Genomic DNA, 12114 nt, shown 5'->3' on the forward strand with positions numbered 1-12114 from the left:
AATTTACCGACCTACAAAAAAGGTCTTTTATGATTTTTGCATAAATTTAACCATTCACAAGATAACCGACGTCAAAGTTTGATACAATTCGAAGAACTTGTTTTTGCTCGTTCTGAATTTTATACCATGTCGACTAATGAGAATTCAGCAATTCTTAATATAGTTTTTTGTAGGAAATTGAATGCTCTACAAAAAAAGTCTCTTATCATTTTTTGATAAATCCATCTGTTCAAAAGTTATTGGAGCATGAAATCAAGTTAGAGTAAATTTTTAGATCTTTTTACTTTTCCGGCGAAACTATCGGACTTATTATAAAATGTCATAGGATATTTTTTGTAGACGACTTTATTATCTAGGAATTATCATTGATAAAGTTTTTTGGAATTCTGCATTGTTTTCTAGTTATTTCCATTTTATTGCCAAGCACCGAAAAAAAAATAATTCTTATCGATTTTAAGAGCTTGGCAATAAAATGGAAATAACTAGAAAACAATGCAGAATTCCAAAAAACTTTATCAATGATAATTCCTAGATAATAAAGTCGTCTACAAAAAATATCCTATGACATTTTATAATAAGTCCGATAGTTTCGCCGGAAAAATAAAAAGATCTAAAAATTTACTCTAACTTGATTTCATGCTCCAATAACTTTTGAACAGATGGATTTATCAAAAAATGATAAGAAACTTTTTTTGTAGAGCATTCAATTTCCTACAAAAAACTATATTAAGAATTGCTGAATTCTCATTAGTCGACATGGTATAAAATTCAGAACGAGCAAAAACAAGTTCTTCGAATTGTATCAAACTTTGACGTCGGTTATCTTGTGAATGGTTGAATTTATGCAAAAATCATAAAAGACCTTTTTTGTAGGTCGGTAAATTTGCTACAAAATGTTTGGGAAAAAATTTTCTGTATCTTGATTTTTTCGGAAGTTATGTATTTTTTACCATGTTACTAAATGAAAAACCGAAAATTATAAACAGCCACCTCTAAATATCAATATTAAGAGCTCATATCTTAACTGTCAACATATTTTAACATACCCTTTCGATTTTTCAAAGTTCTTCAAAAAAAAAAAAATAGTCGCTTAATTTGAAACAGTCTACTATCCATATATGATAAGAATATATTAAGCATTATATGAGATAATATATAAAGAAAAATACAAAACATTATATACAAGTAAATATATTATGATAAATATATAATCCAATATATGTAAAAAACATATATTTTTCAATATAGATATTTTCGCCGCTATATATTTATCACATATTCACCATATATTTTTTTATATACTTTTAACAATATATAGCTTTTCCATGCGGGTTATAAGTCAAATTACTTTGAGTTTAAGAGTACAAAACTAAAGCATTCAATAAAATTTACCATTTGATTTAATAAAAAATCTATCTTGGAATAAAACTTTCACTGAGACTGCTATTGAATTTTTACTAATCCAGATAGTAAAAATTGTTTCCTCGTGTGTAATAATAAATTTTTTTTCCAACATATATGTATAAATATACATATCGTCGGAATGTATCTGTATATATATATTTATGCATATATTTCAATACCTATCTAAAATCCACCATCTTTTTTTTTTTACCACTGTGGGATTCGAACCTACGCCTTGCGAATATTCCAGTTAAAGTGCAAGCATGCTAACCACTTGACTACAGGTACCCTTCCAATTTCTCGAAGTATATGCCAAAAATAATTTGGAAAATCCAAAAGTGCACGCCTCGAAAGCTCATGTTATGTTTTTTTTTTAACAGTTAAATTTCGAATAAAATTGAATATCCCGCTCTTTTCCCATAGAAATTTCCATGGTAAATATACGGTAATAAAAGTAAAAAAAAAAATAAATAAGGAGAACATTCCTAATGAAAAATGGCGGCAGTGTATGTTTGTTTACATGTAAGATTGCCGGTTTTAACCGTAGTGATTTATTTTTAAAAAAACGAGAAGGCCTACAGAAGTGATTTTCGAAAGGAACCTTCTTTGCTTATTTCTGAAAATTTTGAAAAATAATTAAGTAGTTTCGTCAAGTCGTTCTCGAGATATCCGTACCACGCCGTTTTTTTTAACCACAGACTAATGGACGTCCACGATAAATTTTTTTTAATGAACTTTTTTTTATATTAATACATATTAGACAAATTAAAAAAAGTATCAGGATTATTTATTAGTGTTTCAGCTTTATATAGATGTGTTTTTCATAATGTGTAAGAGTAATAAAAAAAAAATATATGCACTTTAATGAGTGGAAATCGTGTGACCTTGACAGGTCGGTTATAAAGCACAACCTCTCCGCTTCGCTTCCGAGGCGTGCAATATAAATAAAATACAACGCAGTCGATATTATATTTCTCGTATTAAAAGTAACAGGCAAATAGCAATTTTTACCCGCTAAGTAGCAATTCACGTTATCGATGTTTTAAAAACTGCAATACCTCAACAAAATTTATTTGATATTATAATTTTTAGAATACCAGAGTTCTTTTTACAATGTTTTCAGTAATAGTTTTAAAATGTTATAAAATAAAATTAATAATCTTACAAATTGTAATAATCAGGATATAAATGAATAATTTTAGCGAAATTCATGTAAACATAACTTGAGTCATGAGTGACTTTTCTGTTGTTTCCAAATAAAAATCACTATCTACTCTATACTAATATTTTTTATTTTATCTACTGAATTTTATAGAATAGATAAAAATAAATATAAGTTTTATAGTAATTCATTCTTATTGATTTGTAATATTCAATTTATACTCTTACAAATGTTTTTAACGCAGAATTGTAATATTATCAAAGAGATTTTTGAATTTTGTTATTTCCAGAATGATTGTTGTAAAATAATTATGGATTATTACCATTCTTTATCCAATTTTTGCTAATCTGTATGATAACTTTTACAAATCGTAAAATTTACAATACTGATCGTAAGAATCAACGAAAAAATGTAATTTTCCATTGATAATAGTAATTTTTGGTTTGAGATTGGAAATTTCTCTGAGGAAAGTAATTTTTATTTGACGACTATAATTATTAGCTAATTTTGAGCTGCGCTTTTTTCCGTGTAACTTTCTCAGAAATTTGGCGACAATCTACTGCCGCAACCTGTCGCCATCTTTTTCGGAAAATTGAAGGCAACTTCCCGTCAACTTATGAGAACGCCAATTTTTGCGGCCAACTTGGTGGCATGTCGCTGCTATAGTTTGTCGCTAGCTTGGCTATCAGGGCAAATACTGTTAAGGGATACGTGAGGCGCGATAGTCAGACGTGCGTTCAATAAATTTCTATTTATGATGATAATATCCATCAATATTTTCCAATCTCCTGCACGGAAAAAACAGTTCTGTAAAAGTTACAGAAAAAAATCCATAAAATTTACTGATGATATTATTTTTAACATTTACAGATTAAATATGTTATTTCTACAAAGTCATAGATGTTATTTTTATAAATGACATGATGTAAACTAGCAGATAATGTTCTGCAAAAATTACATATTTTTTCTGTAGATTATACATTATTACTTTATGTAATATTTACTTATGCGGGTAAGTGTGCGCATGTGTGCAGGTTTGCGGGGGTAAGTGTGCGCATGTGTGCAAGTGTGTGGGGGTAAGTGTGCGCATGTGTGCAGGTTTGCGGGTACGTGTGCGAGTGTGTGGGAGTACGTGCGCGCATGTGTGGGGGTAAGTGTGCGCATGTGTGCAGGTTTGCGGGTAAGTGTGCGAATGCGTGGGAGTAAGTGTGTGCATGTGTGGGGGTAAGTGTTCGCATGTGTGCAGGTGTGCAGGGGTAAGTGTTCGCATGTGTGCAGGTATGCAGGGGTAAGTGTTCGCATGTGTGCAGGTGTGTGGGGGTAAGTGTGCGCATGTGTGCAAATGTATGGGTAAGTTTGCGCATGTGTCCAGGTGTGCGGGTAAGTGTGTGCATGTGTGCAGATGTATGGGGGTAAGTGTGCTCATGTATTTTGCTCTGTATTTTTTACATAAATACTTCTGTCAATTCTACAACTTCACTATGTAACTTTTACAGCCTTAAAAGATAAAAATTTCATTTTTGGTTCTGTAAAAATTACATAATTTAATTGACAGAGAAACATCTGTAAATTTTACAGACTTTTCTGTAATTTTTACAGAACTGTTTTTTCCGCGCGCGCGAGTATTTATTTGTACCTCCTCTACATTATACCATTATAATAAAACATAATTTTGTAATTGAAAAGTGACAGCCTCTTAAGATTAGCACTGAATTCTTATTATTTTTAATGGTCAAATAATTTTATTAGATGAATTAGATTACGAAAAAAGGGGAATAAAATAAAAAAAGGTTACGACAGAACTCAATAGGAAAATGTATATACTTCTTTTCACTGGATGCAGACGGCGGTAAACAATAGTGTAGGGGAAGGGGGGGGGATAAAATGGGCTCCTTGAAAAAAAAAATGTTCAAATCCTCAGTTTTTTTTACTTGTATTACTTTTTTTTACTCTCTCGCCAAGTATTTGACGTTAATTTGTTCTGTCCATTAAAAATAAAAAATTAAAAAATGTGGGGCAAAATGGGCCCCCTCAAAAAATTTTTGTAATGCAAGTTTTTCAGCTTATTTCACTTTTTTTTCCTTCTGCTGAGTTTCTTGTGTTAATTTGCTGTGTCTATGAAAATTAAAAAAATCCTGAAAAGTTGGGAAAACGGGCCCCCAACAAAACTCAATGTATGTTTGTCGCTTGTTTTGTGTTTTGAAACTTTTTGCTGTGTGTTTAGTATAAAAAAGAGTTGATAGTGAAAATTTGGACCTAAAAATAACTTCATTTTATTACTTGATTGCTTATATTTTTATTATTTTCGATTATATAGAATAAATTGTTTTTAAAAAAAATTATAGTTAGTAATGCTGTTGAACTCGTGACCTAGTTTGCCCCTTATCATAATTCTTCAATCATATCTGTTGAAAAAATTTTAGGAACCCGTTTGGCTAAAAAATATTCGTAGGTTTTCAAAGTCTAGACAGCCCATTTTACCCCCTCCCCCAACACTTTTCATGTTAAAAATTTTGAGGGGACCATTTTGCCTCAATGTTCCATTTTGTCCCTTCCCCGCTCCAAACACTTTTCATGTTAAAAACTTTGGGTGGCCCATTTGCACCCTAATATTTCGAGGCATCAAAAATTTTAGGGGGCCCGTTTTGCCCCCCTCCCTTCCCCTATAATGGTAAAATATTATTTTATTGTTTAAATGGCATTTTCATTAATGTTATTCAATGTACATCCAAAGATCTAATCCGATCTGGATAAATCTACACAAAATATAGATATTTCCATATACGAAATATCAGATCGAATTGGATTTTAACTAATCCAAACTTTGTTCGAACCAAAAAAAAAGGATTTATTAATGCAAGAAATTTTGATTCGTCCCAAAAAAATTTTCACTTGTCACAAGAATTTTTTCGTACTATAAATTGAAAACTTAAAAATTCTTGGAGCGAGAATAAATTTTTTTAGAGCAAGAAAAAATTATTTGAATTATAAAATTTTTTATCATCCTAATAAAATTTTTGTTTTCAGTTCATAACACAAAAAATTTGTTGCCCCAAGAATTATATTTTCTGTGCAGGATTATAACAAAATTTCATTAGTGTCAATTAAAATGGAATTTTTTCTCTAATGGAAAAATTTTTAGATGCACGACCGCTTGTTGACAAGTTTTTACCTTGAGGTATATTTTAAAAACTATTAAGAATTAATTAATAATTAATGATTGAATAAAAAAAAAAATAATATATTTGGAAAGTTAAACATTTTTATTCAAATAATTATACACATTAATTATATACATACAAACAGGATCATAGAAACAAATATAAGATTATCACTAATTTTTACTTAGATTTTATTATTACAAAATATTCATTCGCTTAATGAGTTAAATATATTAGGAATGCTTAACACATTCACCTTACAAGTTATTTGAAAAGAAAGATAATCTAAAAAAATATTTACAACAATAATGAATTAAAATTTTTACAAGATTTTTGCCAATATTTCTTATTTTCTCTTCTGACAATATGAGTTTTCAGAAACAATAATAATTAATGTGACTCGAACAGATTTTTAAAAGCCAAGTGTGTTACGAACGTAAATTATTTTAACACACGGTAAATGTGTTCGACTTTTAAGGCCACACGTAAAACTATGGTTTTTGATTGTTTCTGGTGTTTAAATACTGTTTGGCAAGTGTGCTAATATTAACTACACACTTGGTCTTAGAGTACATAATTTATAAATAGTATTCATAACTTAATTAGCAGATTAGTATGACAAAATTAATCAAGTTCAAAGTACGTGCTTAGATAGAAGTTCATCGAAATCGTCTAAGTCAGTCATTGGTTCACTAGCCGTGGTTCCAGTAGTGGTATAGTAGTAAAAATCCTCGATGCAATTTGAGGATTTATCATCAGGTTGTGAATAATAACCAGAACTATTGTGGTTATTATTGATTCCACTGATGCTCGAATTACAGTTATTATTATTATTATCAGGATATCCGATGGAATTAGAATTAGAAGCATTATTATAGCTCTCGGTGTAATTATGCCCGTTTTGTTGGCTCCCGCTGTATGATGTTTGACAGCTGACGGCATTTGGGCAATAACTATTGTATATTCCGGTGTTCAACTCGACATTTTGTGGTAGATGATGATGATGCTGATGATGTACAGTTGCACCATACCCAGCCGATGTATTTATTCTTCTAAGCTTTGCATCTCTGTCTTTCTCTTTCTTGTCTTTCATCCGACGATTTTGAAACCATACTTTTACCTGTAAAAAAATTATAAACTTAGAAATTTCTAAATATCAGATCGATGTATAATTTTATAATAATTAATAGTTAATATTTTGTCGCGAATTACGATTTTCCGAACATAGAAGAGGGAGGGGCAAAACGGGGTACATAAGGAAATACCAAGTTTTCTAGGACTAAAATACACTAACTCATTTTTTTTTTTTTTTTTTTTTTCCAATGATTTTCTAAGTAAATAGAAAAAATTTTTAGTTACCGTTAAAAGAAAATTTTTTTCATTTTTACAGGAGAAATGGGGTACCCATAAAAAAGGTAAAAAAAAAGAAATTTCTGGATTTTTGATGAATTCTATTGATTTTAATTTTTTTGTAAATAATTAACACGAAGAAAAGTTATATTTTACATGATTATTGGATACAAAAGAAGAAAAACAAATTTTTAATAGTTTTTATCATAAAACAAAAGTCATTAATATTTTTCGACTCACAATAAATTTTTTAAAAAGTTTATCGAGAAAAATTTAAAAAACGCTCAATTATATCTACAAAAGTCATTTTGGAATGTTTAAAAACAATTTAAAATATGAAATTTTGGTGGTATCCCATTTCGCCTACCCTAGCTCCTTTTGACCCCCCCCCCCTTTCCTTATATATTAGATTTGGCATGAAGAATCTCGTAAGAAATTTAATTTTTTTGATGTAGCCTATTCTTGAAGGAAATTACTTCTTATTCACTTATTTATATATCAAACAAAAAATTGAATATTTTAAAAATAAAATTAATTATCGCACGGAAAAATTCTGGTTTGAAATGCTATGGTCCCTAGTGAAAATTTTTCCTACTTTTGTCCGAAGAAGTCTTTAAAACTCTAGAACTGCGTTTTTCAGACAAAGGTCCGTACGAGATTTTATCATTTGTAAACAAGTGATAGGAAAAATAGAAAAATTTTCTCACCTGTCTTTCTTCCAGTCCTAATTGTTTTGCAGTAAAAATTCTTCGTGGACGACATAAGAATTTTTTATCCGCGAATAACCTCTCCAAACCATCCAACTGATTCTGACTGAATACAGTCCGCGGTTTTCTATGGATGTTAATACCACCTATAAAATAAAATAAGAATATTATAACACTTATTGACTTAATTAATAATAAGTATTCATAAAGTTATTCTTATATGTAACAATAAGCGGAGTTTTGTAAATATTATTAATAAAAAATAATTCCACTCATCAAAATCGAAGTAAAAACTCGCGTATTACATAAATGATCAGCTGATACGCACACACATATATAGACACACATTTGCACACACACACACATTTGTACACACACATTTGCACACATGCACACACGCGGACACACACGCAGATATTTGCACACATCCGAACACACACAAGTACACATTCGCAAACACGCACACAAACACCTGCACATACCCAAACACACACATGCACGCAAACACACACTTGCACACTAGGGTGTTTCAAAAAAAAAACTTCAATTTTTTTCTTGCTCTTACCCCCTAAAACGTTAGTGGTTGCCAGAAAAATATCTTCCCAAAAGATGGGCTCTCTAGCTCAACTCTAAGAGGTCGCTATTTTAATTTTAATTTCTCATCTGATTAACATCTATATATTTATTTCTTTATTCAAAGTGTAATTACTCATAAGCTGCTCAACATTTTTCAAATTTAGACATAGACCTGTAAAGCTGAGTCCTCAAGCTTTCCAAAACCCTATGACAAGTCATAATTACCATTATTCAAATGTCAATTGAAGCTATTTGAAAAGTATCGATTTTGTATTTCAAAATGAAATTGTTAATTTTCGATTTTTTGTTTGCTAGCTTCAATTGGGGATAGTTATGACTTGTCATAGGGTTTTGGAAAGCACGAGAAATCAAATTTAAAGATTTATGTATAAATTTGAAAAATTTTGAGCAGCTTATGAGTAATTACACTTTGAATGAAAAAATAAATTTTTACGTGTTAATCAAAAGGGAAATTAAAATTAAAATAGCGACCTCTTAGAGTTGAGCTATAGAGCCCATCTTTTGGGAGGATTTTTTTTTTGGCAACCACTAACGTTTTAGGGGGAAAGAGCAAAAAAAAATCAAAGTTTTTTTTTGAAGCACCCTATTGCACACACACACACACACACACACACACACACACACACACACACACACACACACACACACACACACACACACACACACACACACACACACACACACACACACACACACACACACACACACACACACACACACACACACACACACATTGTTTAGCAGTTTAATATAAATTAATGTCAATTTATTTAAGTATTCAAACTCCAGACCGGAGTGATTTTTTGTAAAACTCCGGAACTCCGAGTGACGGAGTGAATTCGAATTTAATTTTAATCCGAATTCACTCCGGATTTTCTACAGTGTGAAAAAAAAATTTCAAGAAAAATCTGGAAAATAATTTGCACTTATAAATGTTTCATTACCTTTTGTTGTCTTTGAAGTCTTGACTTCGTCAGAACTGGAGGGTGGAGAAGTACTTGATTCTTCTGATCGTATACGTTCTGGTGAAGATCCGTAAGTTGGAAACTCCAATGGCAGAGTAGAGTAATTCAATAAAACGTCAAAATCAGGAAGAACAGACATTTTCACTCGGTTATTTTATAAATTGTTAGATTTAAAAAAATATATTGGAATTTGGATGGTAATAAGTAAGAACTTAGATGGCGAAGTTAACTTATGGAAGGCACTGAAGCAACTGATGTCTGAAGGTTTCAGGTACGCCAAATTTTAGGGAAACGTAGCCCCCACCTCACCGACCTGTCTATATTCTATTGTGTCTGCTAAAAATTGTCAACTTATCCCCTCTCTACCTTGGCGATCCTGTCGGCTCCCAAGTGAAATTTTCCCACTTACACAGTAACGTACAGACAGTATAAATATTAGAGTAATCCAAAAAGAACATTTTTGTTTTTTTTCAAGGACTATTATGTCAAAGGCATAAAAAAAAATTCCTCCAAAGCGCCGCTTGATATCTCAATTCTTCAAGAAGCTCAATAAATTTATAATTTCCCGTTTATATAACACGTAAACAAATTTTTTTTATGATTTCATCCGGTAAAACTACGAAAAAAAATTTTTCTCTGAATTCGCCATCAATTTTTCTTCTAGGAAATTTAATTTTCTAGAAAAAAGTATCGAATAAGTTGATTCGTTATCCTAACGAGTAAAAAGTTATTGGGCTTTAAATATTCGCGATAAAAGAAAATGAAATTCAGTATCCATCCGCAAGTAATAGCTTTAATTGAAAAATATAATGAACTTGGGACAAAGGATGAAGAACAGAAATAATCTCTGTCACAAATAGTTGCTAATCATAGGAAAAAATATCTAAATTGTAATAATAAATATTATTCATAATTATATAAACGATTATTAAATTATTTAATTATTATAAACAGTTTAGAGTTTTATCAATTTTGAAATAAATACATGCAGTCACCAGAAAAGTTATCAAAAAGTAGAAAATTATTTCAAATCTATAAAAATTAAATGAATTATCTAGTAATGGTGTCAATTCCATTTAAGAGTTGCTCGAACTTATCTTCCTTCAAATTTACTTAGTAACGAGTACTTAAAGTTCAATAACTTTTTAACCGTTAGGATTACGAAAAAATTTATTCAATACATATTCGTAGAAAATTTTTTTCGAAGTTTTACCGGATGAAAACGTATTTATTTGAATAGGAAAATATAAATGTATAGAGCTTCTTGAAAAATTAAGATATCAAGCTGCGCTTTGGAGGGAATTTTTTTATACCTTAGAGAAGCTTTTGGAATGATAGCCAAAATAATTTTTTTTTTTGGGCAACTCTAAAATATATATATATATTAGGGTGCTCCGTTTGAAACGAAGATTTTTTTTTTTTCGTTCCCCATCAAAAATCTTGTTCTACATGTAAAAATAAAAATTCAGTGAAATTTTGAGCTCTTAATAACAATTTTAAGAACTGGAACAACGTCGTTGAAGATTTCCCATGCTAAAAGCATGTAAATTTTGATTCTTTTCTTTTTATCGAATAAAACTCAGCCCCATATTGACGTATCTTATCGGTTCAAAGTTTTCTTGGAAGAGAATTGTATGCTCTTTGAAAAAGCCTGTATGAGCTTAGCATTACCTTCAACTACAGCCCTCGTGGAAGCCTTGAAAGTCTAATTTCCTACGAAATTAGTGGTTTTTTGTTGTTAACTTGTAAACGGTTGACTTTTGGGAAAAAAAGTACATGACATTTTTTGTAGGAAATTTAGTCTTATACAAAAAAGTTCTCATAAGTCAAATCTCTAAAATCAATATTTAAAAAGATATATGAACTTTAACTCAGTAAAATTCGAAATTTTAGCTAAATGTCAATGTTCAATACTATACAATATATTCAGTTATTAACTTATGGTAAGTATCAATTAATATATATTTATATAAATTATAAAATGCCCGTAATTATTCATCGAAATTGTTCTTAAGTACCAACCTCATTTGCAATTCTTTTCAAAAATTGAATGATTAAAACACAGGTTTGAAGAATCTCGTTCGAATTTTCGATGTCCTTTGGACCTAACAGATGGATTATGTTCAAAAAAATATGTTTTATATAATGGTTTTGAATTATAAAACCGTTAATCTTGACATTTAGCTAAAATTTCGAATTTTACTGAGTTAAAGTTCATATATCTTTTTAAATATTGATTTTAGAGATTTGACTTATGAAAACTTTTTTGTAGAAGACTAAATTTCCTACAAAAAATGTCATGTACTTTTTTTCCCAAAAGTCAACCGTTTACAAGTTAACAACAAAAAACCACTAATTTCGTAGGAAACTAGACTTTCAAGGCTTCCACGAGGGCTGTAGTTGAAGGTAATGCTAAGCTCATACAGGCTTTTTCAAAGAGCATACAATTCTCTTCCAAGAAAACTTTGAACCGATAAGATACGTCAATATGGGGCTGAGTTTTATTCAATAAAAAGAAAAGAATCAAAATTTACATGCTTTTAGCATGGGAAAACTTCAACGACGTTGTTCCAGTTCTTAAAATTGTTATTAAGAGCTCAAAATTTCACTGAATTTTTATTTTTACATGTAGAACAAGATTTTTGATGGGGAACGAAAAAAAAAAAATCTTCGTTTCAAACGGAGCACCCTAATATATATAGATATATATATATATATATATATATGGGGAATTCCACGCCAAATCGACTACTTTTGAACCCAACTCC

At 30.2% G+C, this 12114-nt stretch overlaps 1 protein-coding gene across 1 annotated transcript; it reads right to left on the bottom strand.

Annotated features, from left to right (window-relative positions):
* Positions 1–6361: 6361 nt before the first annotated feature.
* On the bottom strand, positions 6362–9485 carry LOC130673937 (homeobox protein Hox-A2-like). The gene is made up of 3 exons (XM_057479153.1): positions 9326–9485; positions 7785–7930; positions 6362–6847 (listed from the first exon to the last, which is right to left on the bottom strand). Exons 1-3 carry the CDS (start codon positions 9483–9485, stop codon positions 6362–6364), a joined length of 792 nt encoding a protein of 263 aa, XP_057335136.1.
* Positions 9486–12114: the final 2629 nt, after the last annotated feature.

This window comes from Microplitis mediator, chromosome 8 (assembly GCF_029852145.1).
Source record: "Microplitis mediator isolate UGA2020A chromosome 8, iyMicMedi2.1, whole genome shotgun sequence".
Classification (NCBI taxonomy): Eukaryota; Metazoa; Arthropoda; class Insecta; order Hymenoptera; family Braconidae; genus Microplitis; species Microplitis mediator.

What these genes read in the sequence shown, in the direction of transcription:
- LOC130673937 (XM_057479153.1), bottom strand. Translation starts at nt 9,485, where the DNA reads ATGTCTGTTCTTCCTGATTTTGACGTTTTATTGAATTACTCTACTCTG. An exon ending in GACTTCAAAGACAACAAAAG is followed by an intron (nt 7,931 to 9,325) that starts GTAATGAAACAT and finishes TTTATTTTATAG; the next exon opens with GTGGTATTAACATCCATAGA. An exon ending in TAGGACTGGAAGAAAGACAG is followed by an intron (nt 6,848 to 7,784) that starts GTGAGAAAATTT and finishes ATTTTTTTACAG; the next exon opens with GTAAAAGTATGGTTTCAAAA.